Source organism: Plodia interpunctella, chromosome 15 (genome assembly GCF_027563975.2).
Source record: "Plodia interpunctella isolate USDA-ARS_2022_Savannah chromosome 15, ilPloInte3.2, whole genome shotgun sequence".
NCBI classification, from domain to species: domain Eukaryota; kingdom Metazoa; phylum Arthropoda; class Insecta; order Lepidoptera; family Pyralidae; genus Plodia; species Plodia interpunctella.
Genome location: NC_071308.1, coordinates 2,388,367 through 2,412,406, shown reverse-complemented (window position 1 = coordinate 2,412,406; position 24,040 = coordinate 2,388,367). Strand labels below are relative to the sequence as shown.

At 34.2% G+C, this 24,040-nt stretch overlaps 1 protein-coding gene across 1 annotated transcript in view; it reads right to left on the bottom strand.

The window, feature by feature from the left end:
• Window positions 1-24,040, bottom strand: part of LOC128675841 (limbic system-associated membrane protein-like) — a 45,489-nt gene that overhangs the window by 10,096 nt on the left and 11,353 nt on the right. The window contains exons 3-5 of the mRNA XM_053755545.1: window positions 13,538-13,745; window positions 3,504-3,677; window positions 592-720 (exon numbers count right to left, since the gene is read on the bottom strand). Coding sequence (XP_053611520.1) covers window positions 592-720; window positions 3,504-3,677; window positions 13,538-13,745 — 511 coding nt within the window. The remainder of the gene's footprint in view (window positions 1-591; window positions 721-3,503; window positions 3,678-13,537; window positions 13,746-24,040) is intronic.

Below are 24,040 nucleotides of genomic sequence, written 5' to 3'. Positions count from 1 at the left end.
GCTATTGGATTATATTAATCTAAATGCTATGTTCGTGAAATAGTCTGATATACTTTTCTCTTGCGCTCTATTTAATGTTAATATTAATTATTATCTTAATAATGCCCCCTGCTGGGGCTTATCGATGGATAAGGACGGCTAATAACTTAACATACCTTTTGAAACATGGAAGAGTTCGAGACAAAAAATTGTTTATCATCTAGCGAATGACTGACCATTGAGAAAGTTGCTTAACTACCGATGATATGATTGCGCCATCGAGATCCTCAGCGTTAGTTATAGAATACTAAATTATGAATTATATATTATGATGAATTATATCTATGCCGAAAGTCCGACTCCATCTCTGCGTCGTTCACCGTTACCGGTACAGCGCTTAACCGCTCGCGCTTTACCGCTCCGCTGTTTTCCATGGGTTTTGCCTCCATCGCCGTGCGTCAGTACGATCGAATCTCCATAAGATTTATGTGCAGTTGTTAACGTCAAATCAACAGAGGACGATGAAGCAATAGTGGCGCGGCCATAATAGAACGCGTTGGTACTGAACTTACCCTAGTAGCTCACCAATGCAAGGTGAAATGGTATACTTACAATTGACAAGCAGAATGATACGCTTGCTGACAGCCGGTGGCACGTCATTGGACGCTATGCAGAGGAACGCGCCCATTTGTCTGCGGTCCACCCGCCACAGAGGCAGGGAATTACCCACGTAGCTCTCAACTGGAAGAAATTACATAGTTTATCTCTCGTATCCAACAAATTGAACATTATTCCTTTATTATTTCCTGGAAACTCCGAATTATACATGGCTATTGCGCTCCTATAAAAAACCTCTGTCTGTTTCCCATCATCTCTTTTATTTTATTTTACTGTGAACCTTCCTTGGGTGGTTTAATATAATGAACCTGTGTAACGAAAGGGCCCAGTTTCGAATCCCACTTGTGCCATATAAGTTTGTATACCGATCCGACTCACGTAAATATAATTTAGTTTTGATCGACCACCACATGTTTCGAGAGAAAATAATGACAGATCATTTCAATAATATTGCTAACAAAGTAGTTAGGGTTTCATTCTCTTGACTACGACCCTCAGCCATATGTGGTGAAAAATGGAAATGTGCCGCGAGATTTTGCCCGCGGCTTCGCCCGCGTGATTTATTCAACGAAAGCAGAACACAAACGTTCATTATAGACAATTGGGGGTTGATTTTTGAAAAAAAATCTATGTTTGAACAGGACTATATGCATACCAAATTTCACCAAAATCGATCCAGCGGTTTAGCCGTGAAAGCGGAACAGACAGACAGATAGACAGATGGACTTTCGCATTTATAATATTAGTATGGATTGTGTGTGAGATACTCGATATAGTGCGATTTAATGAATAAATAAAAAATACAAAACAGCCATAATCCTCAAATTTACATATATTTCCGGCATCAGCAATTTTCATAAATAATTATATTAATTTTCGCGGGTATTTCCGGTAAACCATTTTAATTATGATCACTACTAAACCATAATTAGCTTGTGCGTTACTAATTTTAATGAAGTATTTTAACAGCTTAACTGTCTAACCGAATTAATTGTAAATCCGCCGCTTTTACCAACCACTCCATAGATAGAACTTGACATGTGTGTACCGCTCCATAGAGGTAACCTCATATAATGATGTGTGGTTCCGCCTTAGAATAGAACCACTACATATCCTCTCGTGGATGTCGTACGAGACGACTAAGGGACATATAGCCTAGGCAGCTACTAGGCGACAATACCATTGGATGATTGACAGGCAGCCGACCGGTTGAATTTTCAGGTTCTTTTTTTACGATGACCGATGGAGGTAATTCAATATATGTATAGTTGACTCTATCCACTACAAAATTTGCGTAATTTTGTAATTAAAAAAATTAGCTGTACTGAATTTCATAAAATGCATCTTGCCATTTAATTGTACGATTTACTAATATATAGTATACTTTCAAATTATATAGGTATTTTATGTTTATTAACGCATTCGTATGTACGTAAAATGAAACCAAACTTTTTTGTGCATATTAAAAACAATAAAATAACCTGATGGCCCAATCATAGCGTTTAAAATATAATAGATCGCAATTGAAACGAAATTAGTCAAATTAGTCTGATTACATTTTAATGTATGAAGATTAAACTCGACGCCGCCGCCGCCTCAAAAATACAAATGACTAAATAAGGGAACTGACAAACACATCAATTATTCAAATGCAAACGGCCACAGTACAGAATCGAGTCTCAATCGATTCCTTAAAATAGAATACAATATAAAAGACATTGTATGGTTATATGTCAAAGAGATTGAACAAAGAAAATTCAATGTTTTCCTTACTTTAGGATATAACAAGGTTGATTATAAAAAACCCATATGCGGATCGAGCTCAAACATGACGGGTTTATTTATACTTTACTGCATAAATTAAAAGCACATGAATAAGGAATCGGAAGAGAGGCTTATTATTATTAGGCTATTACGTTTTCATAGATAACTACATTGGCGTGTTTACTAGCCGCAACTAGATAAAACCTAGATAATATTTACGCGCGCTCAGCCAGTAGACAAGCTGACTTAATTAAAAAATGTTTTGTTTATACAGACGAAACGCTCGGAAGTAACATAGGCCACTATTTTATAATGGTTCTACCCGAGCGAAGCCGGGACGTGCCGCTAGCTCATTATAATTTAACCCAAACATTTGATTCTATCAAACAGAATCGATAAATAATAAATTAAAATCATAAAATGTATTTCCATCACAATATTTATTAATATCAGTATGTTCCATTATTATTAGAGCCATATTATATAAGAGCCTTTTTCAAGTTTAGTATTTAGTCGATAGAGGTCTCTACTTACTAGTCGATCGTTAATGGAAAAAAAATGTTAGTTCGTAAGAAATATTTTGATATGTAAATAATTACGTGTGTAGATATCATCATACACTTTATTGACATGACAAATAACGAAATGGTTTTTTTCAATCAACTAGGATAGTGCTTACGTTATTAAAAGATTCTAGTTGGAAAAATATATTATCAGTTTAACATGCATATACTCTATATAAAAAAAAATAACTAAATACATTATTTCTTTAATTACTTAACTAAGTACCTACTTAAATAAATATATTATTCAATCAAAGCTATTCTATGAATTTCCTAATGTTTCCATGTTAAAAACTTTCGGGAATTTTCACATTTTCATGAAACACGTGGTTTGTGACAAGCTCATTTCGCGTGTGTGACGAGAGAGAGACACGTACATTTTTCATTAAGATGGCTGACAAGATCGTCTGATGATTTTACTAAAGTAATATTTTGTATCTACAGTCCTTACATTCCTATTCTTTACAATTTAGTATATGGAAGTATGAATGGTACCTAGAGTACCCCAGATTCCATCTGTGCAAGAATCAAACTTTAACCACAACGTAATCAAAACTCTAAAATGTAAACTACACGTACCTTTCTCAAAATCTCTGGACTGCAGTTTCTTCAGCAGTATAGGCTCGTGGTCCTCCCTTCTCCATGTGATTTTCGGAGGAGGGTGACCTGTGGCCTTGCAAGTGAGGGTGGCATTCTCCAGCTCTTGGACCGAGACGTCAGCTGACGTGTCATCGCTGACGATGTCCGGTGGCACTGTGGAAGAAAATAAATTTAAAAACCTATATAATCTAGCTTTCCGATTTTAATGAAATATTAAAACACATGTCATTGTCACTGCGCTGGTAGCTACCAGCGCATATAAGCTGTTATTGCAATAGAGAGCGAAAGAGTTCGTACAAAATAATATCCTCTGAAAATATATTAAATAGAAAACATATTCCTTTAGTTATTTATTAAGTTATATAGTTTTTCAACAGGTTTCGCCCATTTCTTATATTATGTACATGTTTAAGATCTTTGTCGAAGTATAAACACTTTTATTACTATTGTTTTCATTTTTTTGGGAAAAAATTATTCATAATCAACACGAAATCTAATCGTTATTTAATTAAACTCATCAGCCCAATTATATTTTATATACATCATACGTTCTCATATATATGCTTTTATATTATGTCTACGTATATTGATGCTTGCGTAAGAATCTGAAAAAATGTGGACTTAGATAAGAACAATTTCAAAATATGAAAAAGATTTAAAACATTTAACCTTATCAGAAAATACACGTGTGTACTAACTGTGGACAAAACAAAATATATACAACAAATTTTATATTTGGCTCGGGACCAAAGAGTTGAGCGATAAAAACGAAGTGAGCGCAGAAATAGCTGCTAAGGGCCTGCCAATTTTTAAAACGAAAACTTTTCTAAACTCCAAAAGAAAAATACTGATAATTTAAGAAAATTACCCGTGTTATAAAGGTTCCTTAAATAGGGTATTTGTTGTGGGGTAGCATATTAAATAGATATAACGGTACAACTGACAGGGTCGCCATGTAATGAGGTAACGGGGCTATACGACTGTCATATAAGACGCTTGATTAATGCCGTTTGCATTAATCAAGAGTATTATATGACAGTTTGTTTTGCATTATAATTGCATTATAATGCTATTTGTTCTCCCACTATTCAAGCTGCAAATATGTTAGTCATGATTTATATTTTTACCCTATTAATGTTAATGAAACGCGAAAATTTGGGCAACCACGGGAAATTTACTAGACGCATATCAATTAAAAACTCAATCGTGCAATTTGAAATCAAAAGCTAAAATTATGTGTATCAACATCTCTTTTAGAAGTTAGGACCAACGATTTCCAAAAAAATTGATTTGATTGAAATTCAAAACACTTTCACGATTCTCAATCCGAACCAAATCATCAAAAGTTATAGGTATATAGGATTATAACTTTTGTTGATTTGGTGTGGAAGTAAAGTAATATTTTTAATTTAGAACTTTAGAATTCTAAAGGTAAAATTCCACAATACTGTAGTGATTTATCGTCCCTGACTCGCAATAATAAACTTTTTCCCCTTAAAGTGGTAAACCAACCGGGGAGGCCGAAAACGCTAATTCCTATGCTAAATAAATTTCAAAAAGTCTTACAATGTTATCTACTTATATATTGTTCGACTAAATTATTCACTCACAAACATGTAAAAAATTCCCAACTTATAATTTGACCTAAATTTTAATTAGAATCTGATTGAACACCGTAACTCGTAACTTTATCCCAAGATATTGCTAGCTATGAAGAAATGTAACACTATAAAATCCATTAACAATACGATTGCATTATTTTGGGTAGTAAATAATCTATCTTCGTTAAACTGAAACCTTCGTTAAAACGAAGGTTTGATCGTTATTTTAACGATCAAACCTTCGTGATTAATAATTAATTTATTTTATCATACAGCTTTGTGGAGCGCCGTTACTAACATCCAAGGAATGAAATATATTAATAAAAAAAATCATGTGTGTTAATTTTAATAATCTAATAATCCACTTATCTACATACACAATACATATATATTTAAAAATAAAGATTAAAATCGAGTTTCTGCCAAGTGTCGGTCTAACCTTTGGCAGACGGTAACGCCAACAGGCCTCTCCGGTTGGTTTAATACTCCAAGTTTTTCCCCTAAACGCACCGCGGCAAAACATTCCCATTCAACACAGGTTTCTATGTTTTCCAGCTTTTCATCTTTGCTATTGGTTGTTTAACTTTATTCGTATTTAAATAAATATTTAGATTAAAAAATGCCATATGTGCTTGGTACGTGAAAACAATCAGGTGTAAAATGAAATTAAATGTATAAATTTCATTATAATAAACAAGTTCCCACTCGTTCCACTAGGATCCCCTATTTCAATCACCCGGGAGATTGAAAATCTCTTGCTATTTCACCACGATCCCCCAGACGATTCGAGCACGCGTTTCAAATAGGAACCTTTATTTCGATCCTTCGTTCAATAATTCATATTCAATTCATAATAACAAAAAAATATTATAAAAGCACTTGCATATTTTAATAGTTTTAATAAATTAAAATTATATAGCTTCGAGAATTTCTTCAATATAATTTGCCAATTTATAAAAACATAAAAACAAATAAATTCATATCAAATAGAATCCCTATAAACCGACGCCTTTATGAAACTCGCTTTCATCACACTCAACCTTTCCACACATAAAACGGTTTACAACCGCCACTCAAAATGATCCATAAAACGTGGATCAATGATCCATGGATCAGAATTGGTATAGCCTTTTGAGCAAACATCAATCAATCAATTTTAAACGTGTGCAAGAATTAAGCCTCTGTGACATTTCAAAGCCGATACTTTGGAGGGCGAAATTCGTGGATATTGCTTTCAAATCAGGATTAACGTTCTTGAAGCTGCAATTCTGGTAAAATATAAAACCCGTGAAAAAACGAAAAGTTTGGTTTTGTAATTTTTTTTTTTTTTATTTATTAACTTTTTACTAGATTTCTTTGCGTCTAAGGTAAGTTTTTTACTTGTTTAGTTCATATTCGACAACAAATATTTATAAAACCATTATGCCAACTATTAAGAAAAGAAAATAAAAATTTATAATAAAAAATTAGGGTAACAATTTAATAAAAATCTCCCCTCAGCCAGGTACAAGATGAATGTAAAAAAAATCTAATCGCGTAGATTACAGTCACATCGCGACATTCAATTATGGAACAAGTTCGAAATTGGAAACGGAATCGCGACATTTCCTTCATACTCATGCAAATCACAGGCGCAAATAAAAAATAAATTGCAAAACTTTTCACAGTTGCCAGTAACCAGTTTGAAACGCAGTATTGCGGCAAGTGTTGCAAAACTCCTTTGTGTGAATGCGCTGAAGAAAAAAAATGTTTAAAAAAACGTTAGAAGATTATGTTTCACTGAACGCGTAGAACGGAACAAAATCTTGAAATGAAATGGGAAGTTTTGTGTTATGAGGGTGGAGTGCATTGAACTTTGAGGTAAGTCTTCACAGTAAACGTCTCACTCGATACTTGAAACCTGCAATCCATCGGAATGGGATCGTAATTTTTTTCACGGCTGGTTGCGTGAGCGTAAGATAGCAGCGAGGGTCGTGCGTTCGGTTCCCCTGCTCAAATAAATATTTATAGGTTTACGCGTTATTTTGGTCGGATGATAAAAACAGTGGATGTTTTTTATTTAAGTATCTTCGAATGTATGAATTTTTTTGTTAGGTACTACGATCATTTTTTTTTCAATTTTATATTGAAACGCCCGGAATCATATTATTATAAGTTGTATATAACAGTTGTACAGTATATAGACATATTTTTTTTTATCGTTTCATCCACAAAAATCATTCAATTTTGGTAACACGGCTTGGCTATTCTTCAAATAGTCAAATAGATATTTTTTTCTAATGTCAAAAACAAAATTTTATAATCAAATTTGTATGACAGTGATGTATTGTAACGTCACGGATTTTGGAGTCAAAAACCATTCTAATAATAATATACTTTCATTAGACCGAAAAAATAGTAATTCTCGTAATTAATAAAACTGATCAATTAAAGGGATATTTAATTATTTTTATACCTTCATGCAATTTATTTGTTACCCAGTCAAATAGCCAATTGCAAATAACTTAGTAATCCCATGGCACATTCACAAGTCCTAGTTACATGGCTATAATTAATATCCAACAATACAAGGAAATTGTACAACTTTTCCGATAACAATATTAACAAACTTTCACTATTCCATTTGTCGCCACTAGAGAATTGACTCAATAACCAACTTATGGCGCTTTGTATTACACCATACTGCACACTAGCAACGTATTTTTTTTTATTTCTTAGAGAAAAAAAAAAAAAAAAAACGTTTAAAATGTTTTTATTTTTTCGCTAACAGCCAGCGCCACAATAGATAAATAATTTGTGTTTTATTATGCAATAAAGTTATTTCAAACAAACAAGATTTTTTATAGAAACATACCTCGCTAGTAAGTAGGTGTAAAATATATATTTTAGTTTTTAAAGGTTTTCAAAATTATACTAACTTAGTGTAATGTGTTATTAAACCTTCTACGGATTTTGCTGTCTGAAAATAAAAGTTTTTTTTTCTAAAGCCTTATAGTTTTTCATTACACATGTAGATACAGATATACGCAACAGACAGGTATGAATGGCGAAGTGGGACACCATCCTTACATATTATAAACAAAATCCTCTGCCACGTCTGTCTGTTTGCGATAAACTCAAAAAGTACTGTACGGATTTTCATTCGGTTTTAACCAATAGATAGTGTGGTTCCTGAGGAAGGTTTAGGTGTATAATTATGTTTTTACACGCTAATAAAAAAAAATGCTAGTTACTTGTGGAATTTTACCACAAAACTCTGTATTGCTCGTCTGCCCAGCGCCAAGTGGTATTTTATTTACATTTCCTTTCGACGCGAGCAGGTTTTTACTTAAGAATTTCATTTTAAAATGCAATATGTGTGTCACGCGACGCTCCTTTCCGAGACGGCATCCGGAAAACGCTTTGAGTGTTTCAAATAGATGCGGTTTTAAGTACCTTATTTTAAGTACCTACCCGGGCCGGCTTCACACGGGATACGTATAAAACTTGACTACATAATTATTTATAATTATTATGGTTCTCCGAGCGTTTCGACCGCTGCGGCCGCGCGTCATTGTCAATTTTTCCAATTTTAACCAAAATCAGTTTTACTATCTGACTTTAAAATCATTAATCTGTACTGTGATCAATTTCAATTTTATGAATGATTGATTTTGGAAATGATTCCTTCCTCAAGAAAATTGACGAATCATAATGACGACGCGGCCGCACAGCGGTCGAAACGCCCATAAACAGTCGCTTCCCGCTGTCTGTCTGTCGGTCTGATTTCTAAATAAATGATTTGACTTCGGTATTAAGTAAATTAAAAAGGTTTCGAGACAATTCAAATACCACTAACATCACCCCTTGGCTTCTTTCCCGTGGAAAATTCAGGTTAATTGTTTACCTACAGTCAGGGACAGATAAACCTGACCCCCACCCGTGTTAAATTGATAGTGCCAGGTTAGTTTCATAAGATTTTATTTTTATATTTATATAAACCTTCGAAGCATATTAGTCGAGAAAGTAGCTAGGAGAATAATAGAGAGAGAGCTCAATAGACTAAACCACTATTTCAAATATATAATATTACCATATTTAATACGATAATCATATTTTCTGTTCAATTTCCATATTTTTTAAAGACAAAGAAAAATATTATTTATTTGCAAAAACATAAGTTTACATTTTTTTACAATGTGGTGTTAAAAAAAACTTAAATCTATATCAACAGCCATTTAAACGTCTCCAATGTTGAGGCACAGGCCTTCCTTATAGATGGATAAGGAGAATGGGCCATGGCCCTTTTTTTTCATATAAAATCTAAATTTTCTCACAGAACTAGCAACATATAAAGCGTTATAAGCGCTTTATATCAATCTCACAAGTAATAGTATAAGTTCCATGTCCTGCCGTGTGACACCCGCCGAATAAAGTAACGAACAACTTGGAAATTGAAAAAGAAATCTCTGGCGAATGCAAATATTGCCCGGCAAAATTGCGAAACTCCGTCGGGGTTAGGGACTAACAAAATTTTATAAATTAACCCTCATACAATATTAGGATTACAATTTGCCCTTTTGAAGGGCGCTGTTTTATTTCTTTATGATTATTGTTTTCGTCAATTTCAAGTGTTAACTTCGTGTAAGAAATTATGCTTTTTTTATTTTACTAGAATTTACCTGTGGCTCCAATCTCGTGCATTTCTTACGATAACAATTATTTTTTTTATGAGATATACCTACCATAATTCCTATGCATAAAAAAACCTAAAAACATTTTATTTTATACAAACCAGCCAGTATTTCAACACGGAAAAAGTTTGAATCGAGAACAGTGGTGGACCCGGGGATGCCGTTGCATGTAATTATGACTGCTACATGCGCGGCGACCCATATATAGTGGAGCGAGCGGATGTGACGTCAGTGCAAACGTGTTGCTAGAACTAAAGGAAGGAATACGCGAATATTCCATTTTTAAAATCAGGTGTTAATTTTTAATTTGTCGTATCGTTTTTAACTGGCCGTAAATAATGACCGCTTGGATTGTTTCTCATAAATTTTAATCATATAATACAGAAGTTTTGCATAAATATAATTAAGAGTCAGTTGACTTTCACGTGCACGCCACTGACGTTTAGACAAAATGGCGTACTTTGCGTTTTCTGCGCAGGTTAAAGTTAACGTTAAATTGACCGATATACCTCACTCTATATGGAGCTAGTCTGATAAAAACGGTGTCATACAACGTTAAGATCGTGACATTAACTCATTCCAAATATTTTCTTATTAAAATGTAAAGGTTTAAGACATGAGCCAACCCTTCACCTTCTTCTTCGGCCCGGATATTTTTCGACAATTTTTTTATTAGGTACTTACTTATATTTCTCAAAATGCTACAAACTATTCGCATTTTGGAACGACCACTGATGAGTAGAAATGCCGAACGGAACAAATTTTAATCAGTGTTTGTCACTATCATGACAAAAAGACCATTATCATTTCTTACAATTTTATTTTTTGATGACGGATTCTGCGATACTAACTCTGTGGACACACACCCTAAGTTGCCGTATTTGCAGTAAGTTGGGGTCCTAAGTCAGGTTAATCCAGGAGATTAAGGTAATATAATCTTGTGTGGGGCTCCACTGGAGGCTCGCGTGACTTCCCCGTAGTAGGGTTACATAGAATATTTAACTGCAATGCCGAATTAAAAATAAATTTGTAATTTAATCCTCTATGGTTTTCAAGAGCATTAATTATATACGAATATTTATCGTCACCTTAATAATAATTCATTAACAGATTTGACAAGTGAATAGAAATGAAAAATGTATTATTTATTTTTAAAAACTCAAAATAAAATTATAAATTAATATAAGTGAAGTGTCTTTTTGAAACGCCGCCTGATATAGACGCGTCAGCTGTAGAAGCTGTCTGTATGATAGTGATATCTCAAAAAGCTACAAACTACTGGCATCATCTCATGATGGAATCCATTACCTGTCCACTCCCGGTTGAGGTACCTATCAGAGCGCAATAAACCTTAGAATACATTAATAACTTGACATGAGTGGCGACGATCGATGCGCGTGGGTGCGGTAAGACATGAGACCATTAGAGACCAGTGGAGGGTTGTCAGCGCCCACTCTCGATACAAATGACTAAATTAATGATCGCCTTCTTGAATGAAATGTGTAGGGGAATTGATTATAGTGTAGTCAGTTTTGTCTTTGTCTAAGGCGATTGTAAAACATAAACTGACAACAAATAAATACAAAGTGTGAGTATATACAGAAATGTTGTTATGGCGTCAGTGGGTTAGTTGTCTGTGTATAAAATAAAATTTATGAAAAGTGATAATCAAAATTGTCCTTTTAATTGAATTGAATTTAATTTATAGTGAAATTTAGATGAGAGTGGCGTACCTATGCTCAGCAGTGGGCACAAAGAGGCTGGAATGATTATAGTGAAATTTAGCATTCTTTTGCATTAAAACGCTTTATGACTGCAATATTAGTTAGGTACGTCACTAGTTTGTTACTATCATACAAGCCCAATATATATATATTTTTGTTTTTGACACATAGAAAAAATATCTGATTTGACTTGACTACTTTAGTCTTCTTCTGGGGACTTGACGTTGTTTTAATGATGGTGAGACGCAACCAGCCAATCGCGTTGTCGCTAAGAAGGATATAGTTCTTTCTTTGTGGCATCGTGTAGTCGCAAGGATAACAACACTACACTGTGATTGGTTAGAAAGAATACGTAAAATGCGCCACCTGATTTTTCTCTAGCGACGTTAGAAAAACTAAATTAAATGGATTTATGAAGCGGTGGTGGTGTAATTGTTAAGACGCCCGCCTGTGGATCAAAAGGTCCCAGGTTCGAATCCTACTCGTGCCACATGAGTTTGTATAGGTACCAATCTGACTCATGTATAGTAGTTTTCATAGACCACCACTTGCTTCCGGTGAAGGAAAACATCGTGAGGAAACCTGCACACTTGATTATTATTAACTTGTGTGTGAAATGAAGAAGGCAATGGCAAACCACTCCGTTAATAATGCCAAGAAAGTTGTTGTGTGTGTTTCATTCCACGTAATGACCACGACCCTCAGCCATGAGGAGATACGACTATGATAGGTGATACTATTCAACTAAAATTATTCTCAAACTATTCAAAAAAAATAACAAAAGCAAAAGGTTTTCGATGCAACCTTCAAAAATATTCGGCCATACATTTTCCGGCTTCGGCCGCGCCGCTCCAACCCGAAAATATCCATGAAGATATACGGTTACGATCACCCTGGACTGCCAGGTAGAAGGCTGTACATTTAAACCGCACCCTTTTATTTCCATCCGTTTCTGGGGCATGTCAAGATTGAAGAATGAAGGAGATGATATTTAGTTTTCACTATTTTTCGGTTACACATTTCAATTTGATATAAATTTTAAGTGTTGTTTGTATTTTTAGAATAACTTGCTTAAAACTAAGATGGCGTATTTCACAATTCTTTTGAAATGTTCACTAAATCCCAAGCATATTTTCACAGAATTTCAAGAAGTGCGCCCTCAGACCACACACACATTATTCTGGTAAAACTAGAATGAGATTTTGATTGCATTGTATAAGCAAAAATAATATAAAAATATTGTTTAAAAAAAGAAATAATCAAGTCTCTATTAGTGAATACAATTATTTTTTAATTTCCAACTAGCTGTTAACTGCAAATCCGCGTGCGTTAGTATATGTTTGACCTTGTGCCATTAACTATATCTATTCCAATTTAATCAAAATTGACCCAACCCTTTAGCCGTGAAAGCGTGACAGGCAGATAGACACAGACAAACTTTCGCATTTATAATATTAGTATAAATGTAAAAAATATATTTTGGAAATTGATGTAACATCATTGATATTTAACAAGAGAAAGTGATCACGGCAAATGGTAATCTACGAGTAACTTGGGCGAAACTGATTTTACAAAGAGTTTAATTGTTTTACACACAGAACAATATCTGATACATTCTTTGATCTGAAACTTAAGACGCTGATCGATGGGTCGGAAGGGTAGAATTTCAGTTTTGACGAAAATGCCGCATATTTTCGTTTTCTAAAAAAAAACTGGGTACTACAGTGTCAGATATTATTAAACTTATGAGTGCTCGTGTCCCGCTCGTATCCCAAGGGGAGTTGACATCAAGCAGGCGACCAGTTGTAAAATCACAGCCGATTCTACAAAATATTAAGGTTTATTTTTTACCCGTGGTTGCACGGCGTTACAGCCCATGAGACCGGAAACACCAAAGTTGACTGAATATAGATGGAACTCTTGAATTTCTGCTTGCAGCTCGTACTATTATAATCTACGTAAAATTCTTCTATCTAGCCACTTTTGCAGTTAAAACACGATTGGAAGACACTCACCGTAAACATCGATGCAGCCAATCTGGTACTTCATATTGGGTTGTGTGTTGATCTGACACATGTAGCAGCCCCTGTCTTCGGCTCTCAGCCGTCTAATCCTTAACTGCCAAGTCATGGGCGCGTCCAAGTTGATGGAGTACCTCGCCGGCAGCACTGCTCGCTCGTGCATCGTCAACACTGTCTGATCTTCTGCACGTAGCCAACCCACCTGAAAAAATAAATATATTCACTTCTCACGCTCGTAAATTTCGACATTATGATTGGATTGTAAGCGGCCTAAAAGTTGATTTTGACTAATGCGTACTAATATGTGTGATAATACATTTTGTGCTTATGTATACTATGTAACTAATTTGTGCAGTAAAGTATTATTGTATTGTATTGTAAAATCTTCGCCTTTGCTCAAGAGCAAAAAAGAAACTCTTCTTCTATTCAGCTTAATGTGGCCAGTAATTTAATTAGCCACGACAAATGGGCGCGAACATTAGGATTCTGTTTTATACCTATAACGTTATTGTCAATTTCCTTGCAATCGAAGTGAAAAGCGAGTTCACACCTTGACAGTAAAGCGACATTTGACTCTTGACGTAACTATTCACGGATAGTTATAAATTAAATTTAATTAATTAATTATAAATTACATGATAGTTGCATAATCTGATTTGTGTCGTTGATTTTCACCGGAGCTCTTATACATACCCGTACTATTGACGTATAGTACTTAAAAATAACACTATTTAATTCACAATACGTCCAAAATCAATATTAACTACACAATAACAAATAACCAACGTAAAACAGATAGCCTCTTTTCCACCAGTAATTACAAGCCGACGGTTGTTTCATTAACAACTCTGATTTAACCAAAACCCCGTGGTTTGTACATTTTATTTTTAACCGGACGTACGTCCCTTTTCCGGGGAAAACCGGACCCGAAACGGTCCAAAGCCGGAACTGGCAATGAAAGCTAATCGCACAAAATTTTTGTGGGTACAACTCATAGATTCATGAATATGCTAGATGCCGCAGTATTACAAAATATGTCAGTTTTTTTTTTCCGTGATATTTTTTTCCTATGAAAAATTGCTATCTCCCATGTGTTTTTTTAGCATTATAACTTGACTTGTTTTCTGTACGAAATCAAAATTGAACATGAAGCGCGACAGAGTCTCTCTTTCTCACCTCTGAGCGTTTCTCGGTTTCTTCTTTAGGCGTAAAGCATCGGAACACAGGAACTGCTTTTTAAAATTTTTGTCTCCACTTCCCACCACCGAGTACCAGCACATACTCAATTTACTAATTCTGCATGTATAATTCTTCTGCTTTGTGTGTCGAAGCGCTATAATGAATCTATATTGTTTATACCTATTATATGTGGTCAATATTAGATCATATCGAGTACAGGTTTTCTAGAACGGGGGACAAGCAAGTAGGCTCCATTTTGAACAGGGGCACAACACGTACGTGTAAGTTATGTGAAATTTGTTCATAACAGTTTTTAGTGAGGACCTCACGAAACGGCAGATGGAATATTTAAATATATACCTTAATACCACAGCGTATAACCGCCTGCTAGGGTGACATACGCGCGTTGTCAGTCCTAGATTAAACTTTTCCCGGCTTTTGAAGAACTTTATGTTGTAGTCTCTAGGGAAAACATTTCACGACCTCAGAGCACATGGGAGGAACCACACTGTTATTAGGTCTATTATTCTAAATTTTGTTTAAGTATAGGGCACGCTTGGTCACAAGGCGTGCGGCTTCCAGCCCAATTTAAATCTCTGGTTTAATTGTTACAGAGACAAAGGAGCTTTTCGTTGTCTGTGCTTTTTAATCAAAAAGGTCTTATGTTTGCCTACCTAACTAGCCTGCCTAATTTGTGATATGGGTTTTTTGCGTATTTGTAATTGAGTTTTTGTATATTTGTAATTCGCTCTGTTTATCTGTGTGTTAGAGGTCTTTACGCGGTTTTCAATTCTTTTATTTAAAAGTCAGGTGGAGAATGTGTTTTGCCAAATGTTCTTCGTTAAAATATTCTTCACTTTTACTATCAATTAATAATTGTATTTTCATACTTTATAAAAAATATTAAATTTTAGTTTAATGTACCTATATTATGACAAAGTACTTCGCTTAAAGAAATTTCGGCTCCCGCGCAGTGTAGATTTGTGATCACAGCTATTTGTCTGCGTTTTTAGGTGTGTTATGCCCCTGTTTGTTTTTATTTTCATCGGAGCCGTAAAATAAGTTTAGTGTGGGCCGTTGAGTGTTATCCATATTTATTTATTTCACAGCTACATTTCTTTTTTTTACGTTATAAAGTTTCAAAATGTTACAAAATATCAAAGTTAAATACAAAAATCCCACAAGTTGTCACGCACCGAATTCAGTATAGTTTTAGACTCAAATAGAATAGCACAAACAATTGTTAGAAATCCAACAGTGAGGTAACACTGGATCTGAATTGTCAATTCCCACAGCATTCCCCTGTAGCTTGGCCCAACGCCTACAGCATAACAATGCACAAAAATCAAGCTGCACCTAGCTAAGGTGACCATGATGGTGGCATTTTACGGAAAAGGCAACTTAGTGCGATGGGATTTCGCAAACAGCTCTCCGTGCTCGTGTGTAGATCCAGAGCAGACAATTTATCATTTTCTCGACATTAGTATAGATTGGCCCTAAATAATGCATAAATTGCTCTTCACATTATATATCGAAATAGCTATTTTGGGACAGAAACGGAATAACCGAGTTTTTTTTTTTCAGTAATATTAGTCCTTTGTATATATTTTTATTTAGTTGGTTACCCTACTTTGGCTGCATCGTGAATTTTAATACCACAGAGCATTTTCACATTATCCGATACGACAAAGCTACATTTAGCTTGTTTTATACTTTTTAGTTTGAAAAATCCGTAGAGATTTTAAAATGGATTTTTGGGTCTTTTGTCAGTCGGTCTCAAATGAATGTTCTAGCTAATTCTTCTTTTAATAAAACTAACGTCGTAAAACGTAACGTTCGTAAAACTTGATGTACTGAGATTAAGAAAATTCTGCGATTTAAAAATATTTAGAAGACATTAATGTCAAAAAACACACTTTGATTCGATTCTCTCCTTTACATCCAGGGCGGTGACGTCGCGAAGCCGGGGGCAGCACAAAACAAACCTTGAAATTTCAAAGATTTGACTGTAACTTTTTACAACCGGCCCTTGGTCAACCTTCCTTCGGAATATTGTTACTGTGCTATAAGCTATAATAGCTATAATATGTCTTTATTACTGTTACTTAAATAAAAGTTATACAATAGAGCAAGATTAAGATTTAAAATAAAATAAAACAAAGGGTGCCTGAGCTAGGAAGAAAAATCATCCTGTGTTTCAGGTATTATAATAATAATATAATAATAATATTAAATACTTGTACAAAACTAATCATATATATAATTTATATTACAAAAGAAACAAGTAACATTATTTGAAAACTATAAGTAATTTTTCTGATTCTTCATAGGTGATATTTAGGAGGGCCCTTGATGCCCTCCTAACAAAGCTATAAGTCCCTTAGTCGTCGACATCCTCGAGCGGATATAGTAGGCGAGTAGTCTTATTTTAGGGCGGAAACACAAGCCATTTATTAAAGCACCTGCGGTCGTTCGGCTACGTCGTATTGAATGTACACGCAAAAATAAGCTCGACCATAACAAGACAAGGGTCAAATTGGCATGATTTCATTACAAAGAGATAAATAGCACAGGTAAAACTAAATAAAAACATGCAACCGTCACGTTGGATATAAAAGCGGTATTTTGGCAAAAACCAAACAGCAATCTGGATTGCTGGCAGCCATTTTTTGTTCTGTTTTCGTTTCTTCTCTTCGCTTTGTTAGAGGTCGCCTCTGTTTCGTACAGAGCGACGTTATTTACTTAATTTTACCAAAGAACGAAAACAAAGTAACGTGCTAATATTTGTATTGTAGTACAAGTACTACAATACAAATATTACCACGTTACTTTGTTTTCGAAATTAATAACAATAAAAACTAGTCACTTGTGAAAAACTAGTCACAAGTGACTAGTCACAAGTGACTAGTCACAAGTGACTAGTTTTTATTGTTATTAATTGAAAAAAAAAATGCAAATCCCACTAATATTATAAAGGTTTGTGAGTTTATTTGTTACTTCTTCACGCTCAAATGGCAAAAGAAATTTGGTATTGAGTTAGCTGATAACGGATTGGATGGAAATGAGAATGGATTAAAACATAGGGTACTTCCAAAAGTATGAGATTGCAATACAATTCAGTGAAAAAGCTAGATAGTCAATGGCGCTTTATAAAATCGATGGCAGAATAACAGTTTTTTTTTAAATAATTACACCAGCTTAGCTTTAGTTTTTTTTTAACATTTAGGTTTTTTTTTAAATTTAAGCTAAGCTAATTTGAAAATTCAAAAGTCTGTCTGCTTTCTGACACGCTGTTACGGCTAAACCGTTGGGCCGATTATGATAAAAATTGTAATAGGTAAAGTTTCAACCATGGTCAAACTTAGTAACAGATAGTTTGTAATATTACTAAGATAGCATGGCAATGGTCTCAAGACAGCCTAGCAACAGTACCAAACTTGTTTAAGCAATTATTACCCTAATAGCACAAAGTTGCACAGTAACCTAAACTAATAAAGTTATAAACAAGTTTAGACCAGAAACAGGAACGCTGCAATTCCTGCATTATTCAATAGTTGCATAAAGCAACATCTGTATGCAAAATTGTACCTAAGCCTGAAATAAATTAACTTGTGATCTAATATTTCATTTCAACAAAGCATTTTGATAACTATTTACACGGAATATTCACTCGCTATGGCACAGTTACACAACTCTAAATTATTATTTACTAGAAGTTATTAACTATATCTGTTCAAAATTACTTCAAAATTTGGACCAGTGCAGTGGTTTAACCGTAACGAATTGACAGCCTGACTTTCGAATTTATAATAACAATATGGATATATAAACCCTAAACTTAAACTCAAACTCAAATATATGTATTGCAGTAACTGTGTAGTATAAGCTATAGAATGGCACATACAATACAATAGTTCCATTTTTGAATAAGGTAATAAATACATTTTATATTGAACTAGATATCGATCGCGGCTTCCAATAAAAAATCGAAGTAGAATCTGGAAGTTCATCTTGCAACTCCTATTTCACTCCCTGAAATTTCCAAAATTCCTTTCTTAGCGGTTGTTTCCTAGATTTAGAACGTAAATTATCTTAAAATAAGTACATATACGGAATGAAGATTTCTTTTTTCTCTTAAGTCAGGTGCTCCCAAGGGAAAATGTCAACAGATTCTATTCTTTTAAAGGTCAAGGGATGAGGCCAGGTCTGTTTGATTGTCGTCATAATAAATGAGCGCTCAGTGACCTTAAGGCACATATAACCCAAGGGTTTCTGTGAAATTCGATCGACACGGGGCGAACAGTGACAAAGTTTGCGAGACTCCAAATACATAAATAATGATTGCACTATATTTCTTATCTAGTATGTTATTGCAAACACCGGTGTCAGATTTTATTCCAGTCGCCTAAAGGCACCTGACATAACTTTTAAGACTACCTGTCAACACCTAGTTAGTGAACTTAAACTGTCAACCAGTACGGTGTTTCACTACGTCTAACAGATTTTTATCAGACAAATTAAAATGTTATTAGCATGAGAATAATAATAAAAGAACCGATGGTGGTCCAATGGTTAAGATCATCCGCCTGTCATCGAAAAATCTGAATCCTACTTGTCTCATGTAGTTTTCATAGAGCACTTGCGTCCGGTGTAGGAAAACATCGTGAGGAAACCTTCTTGCACATTAGTTGACAAATAGTAAAATAGATATTAGTAACAGGCTAGTTCAGTTGTATATGCAATTACCTACTACTATATGCCGATGACGCCAGTCTTACAAGGGCCATTCTCAAAATTGAGCAGCAAAACTGTCACACATGTTTTACGACTAAAGTTTTTACTTTGTTGTATTAGTTTTAGATTTAATGCTAACCTACATACTTATTTTAAAAGTGCCTATTTACAAAATAGCTATAATTATTATGTAGAATTTTTTATTAATTTTTAAATAGGTGAAAACTCCGCTCCATGCCTTGTCACAACTACGAGTTTATAATCAAAACATTTTTTTTAGGCATGTTCTCTCAAAAAAACGTGGTATTTTATCTATTATAATCATATGCTAAAAGGTTAGGGATTGCTGTTACATAACTTTTGCTTTAATATTACCTATTACTGTACCTAAGTTTCGGCTTTAATCTCACCGGCAAGTTTTTTTACCACTCCATGAACGCTATGTTCTTCAACTATCAAATGTTTATAAAAAAATCATATTACAATATTTGGGCTATTTTTGTTCTTAAAGTGGCAACTTATTAACGATCGCTTTGACAGAAATAGTGTCAGTGCATCACCTGTAGTGCTTAGTATATTTTTGAGGATTACATTTCAAAAGACTTAAAATTAGAAAGCATAAATGAACAACTCCGTGGATTATTCCTAAGAAGTAATACGTAAGTATTCCTATAGATTCATAATGAAAATATATTCTCTAATTGAACATCTTAATGAATTACTACTGTCTAACCTCCAAATGTACAAGAATTTTGTGTCACTCGGGTAAACGTTCAAAAATCTACGCTCCATGGACCTCTACGCCATGGTCACAACTTATCCACGGAGTGGGAGGAATGTCCATGGAATGGAGACGTTGGTAGCTTGTTTATTTAAATTTATATGTATATATAAACCGTATTAATATTGTTTTAAAAAAGGCAATATTAGACAAATATATTTTTTGTCAGCAGTATTAAAATGGCGGGAACTCAGTCAGAAAGAAAAAAAGAGGAGCGCAAACGAAAAAAGAAAGAGTGTGAGCAACGGCGAAGAGATAAAATCAAGTCTGATCCCGTAGCATACGAAGCAGCTAAAGCAAAAGAAAGAGTAAGGTGGCAGAAAAGGAAGGCTGAACAAAAAGTCAAGACTATTGAGAATATGACACCAAGAGAACAAAGAAAGCAACGAGCTATTTGGAGAAAAGAGTACAGAGCTAAACAACAAGTAAAGAAAAGACAAGAAAGTGCAATGAGAGTTGCAGCTGAAAATTCACCTCCAACTACAGATGACGAATCTTTGCAAGGAAACGTTCATAATTTGGATCATTCGCTAGAGTGTCCATCACAGATTTCTGGCTGTTCATCACCGGCATCTTCAACTAGCACCCGTCAGAAAGTTGTTGGAGAAAGACTCAAAAAGCGTAACTATAGTCTACTAAAGCGTGTTATTGAAAACCAACAAAAAACCATCAAAAAGTTACAGATTAAACTTAATACACTTAGGGTTCAGAAATCTCGAAATGCTGTAAGAATTTCGCAAAGGGATAAAGAAATATTACCATCAAGAGCTAGAATTGTGGATCGATCTAAAGTTACAACTGCCATGAGAAAGAAAGATGTATTGAAGTTTTTAGAATCTGATGAAAATAGCAGAATAATGCCCGGAAAGAAAGATACAATTACCCGCAATCAAGTAAAAAAACAAAGACGCCTACTATCAGATACTTTACGTAATCTCTTTGAAAAGTTCATATCTCTTGGTCATCCTTATAAGATTAGTTACCCAACTTTTTGCCGTCTCAAACCTTTTTGGATTCTAGAACCAAATATATCTAAAAGAGAAACATGTTTGTGCAGTACTCATGAGAATTTTCAGTTTATAATTGACAAGTTACATATTTCTAAGTTGATTCGCGAGAAAACTTCAAATGACATAGCAAAAAGTGTAACATGTTCGACAGATAATGATGAATGCATGATGAGAAATTGTCCAATTTGCTGTCATAAAGTTGCCGCATTAAATACCTTCGAAGATGGCCTCATTTCTTATAAAAAGTGGACTGAGGTCAGCGAGCAACGAATCATCTCAGGAGTTGCAAAAAAAGTTTCTAGAATAATAAAAAAAGATATATCCACAACGAAAGTAAAACTTATTACTGAAATGATACATTTGTTGCCAAAATTTTTACAACACAAACATGCATGGAATCAGCAAGCAAAAACAATGTCTGATTTGAGAAAACAACTCCAAGATGGGGAAGTTCTCATTCACATGGACTTTTCAGAGAATTACATGTGTAAATACAGTAAAGAGATACAGTCTGTGCATTTTGGCGCTTCTCGCCAGCAAATTACTTTACACACAGTTGTGACTTACCATAAATCACCTACAACTGGTGATATTGTAGCAAAATCGTTCTGCAGTTTGTCCGAATCCCTTAGGCATGATGCATGTGCAGTATTTGCTCATCTCAAAGGAATATTATCTCGCCTTTTAGTATTTACTCCAATAAATATTTTGCACATCCTAACAGACAGTCCATCTACCCAGTACCGTAATAAAAAAATGTTCTATTTATTTGCAAATCATTTAGTAGAACACTACAGCTTGCAAAAAGCTAGCTGGCATTTCCATGAAGCGGGGCATGGAAAGGGTGCCCCAGATGGGATAGGTGCTTACGTGAAAAGGACGGCTGATCGTCATGTTGCTCTCGGAAAAGATATTGAAGATCTAGAGGCATTATACAAAACCCTCACTGCAGTAGAAACAAAAGTAGACGTATTTTTAGTAAAAGAAGAAGAAATTAGCGTTGCCGATGAACTTTTGTCTAAAATACCAGAGCTAAAAACGATAAAAAACACAATGCGTGTCCACCAAATTCAGTGGAACATTTCTGAACCAAATACAATTTGTTTGCGAAGACTAAGCTGTCTTAAATGTGAGAAAGATTGCCAACGCTACGGTATCGGAAAATATGTATACCAAAAAGATACAGACATTCCAAAAAATTTAGATGATGATGATCAGATGTTACAATTCATAGGGCAAATGGAAGAACCTGAGATTTACAAGGGACCTAGATGCCGAATAATGTTTGATATAACTAATAGTAGTGATAGCGAAGATGTAGAACAAGTTGGAAGCATTTCTCGAAAAAAAATGGCTTTTAAGCACCGAATCACAAAGTTTTCCACAAATGATAGCGACAGCGAGTATGAAGAGTCGGTTTTGAAAGATATTTCTAATAATAATAGTGATGTCATGATAGATAATGCAAATATAAATACTGAAATGCCTAAAGATGTGCCTTCTGGAAACAATAATAATAAATATAAAAATTTCTTTGATGATGATGATGATTACGATAATATTTTTTAATTACTTGTTAAAGCAATTTTTTTATAACTTTTATTGTGATTTTTTAAGAAACTTGACCTCAGTTATAGTATTATGTTACTGTTTTTCCAAAGATATTTATAAGTTTTATTGAGATTTTGAAAGAAACTTGATCTTAGTTAAGTTCCTAAATAATATTACTGTATTTCCAAAGTTTTTTATAAGTTTTATTGAGATTTTTGAATGAAACTTTATCTTAGTTGTGTTCTTTAAAAAAAATTACTGTTTCTCCAAAGGTTTTTATAAGTTTTATTGTGATTTGTGAAAGAAACTTGATCTCAGTTATGTTCCTGAATAATGTTACTATTTTTTCTAGTAATATTAAATGTTTATTATTCCAAAATGTTTGTATATTTTTCATTTATTCGTCAATATCGTCAGTCACAAGTTTACTCCGTGGACAAAAATCTACTCCATGCGAAGCTCCGTGGTTACAGTTCGGCACCATGGACATGCATTTTCTAATTTTTAAATTTTCTCAATACCTATTATATCTCATGCTCGGTTACCATTTTTAAAATACTGTTTATAGGTCTATATTAATGATTCTCATGAATAAAGTGACATAAATCAGTGTAAGATTTTTTTTTTTCAATCGTGTCGCAGTTTTGAGAATGACCCACAAATAACACACACGATACAAAAGAAAGAATGAAAATAATGGTCTAAATTAAAGCAATTTACTGCAAAGTCTTAAAATGTTAACAACCGCTTCAAAGCCTACATAAAAATCGAATCAAAACTTTTTAGTCTAAAAATATAACACAAGATTTTTGGTCTCAAAGACTATGTATAGTCTTTGAGACGAGAACAAAAACTTTTATTTACTCAATTACAAATTAAAACGTCCACAAAAGAGAAATTTCGCCGACGCAAGCTTTCGAACAATTCCGAATTTTCTTTACACGTATCCGGAGGACGTACAGTCGACAATATAATTAGATGGAAGTAGGTAGTTATTTGTGGCGTTCCAAGCGTTTAGGTACCACTTGGGTGGTTAACTCAATACCACCCAAGTGGTACCTAAACGCTTGGATAGTTGGCGGTATTTAGATAGTTAAATAGTTGGTTGATCAGATAGAATAAAAAAACAATTAATTTTATTTATATTTATTGGAAAAAAAAATCAAAGTTCCCACTTCAAGTTGTTGAGACACAGACATTGAAAGTTTAAACTGTAATAGCCAGGAGTTCTAGTTACTAAAC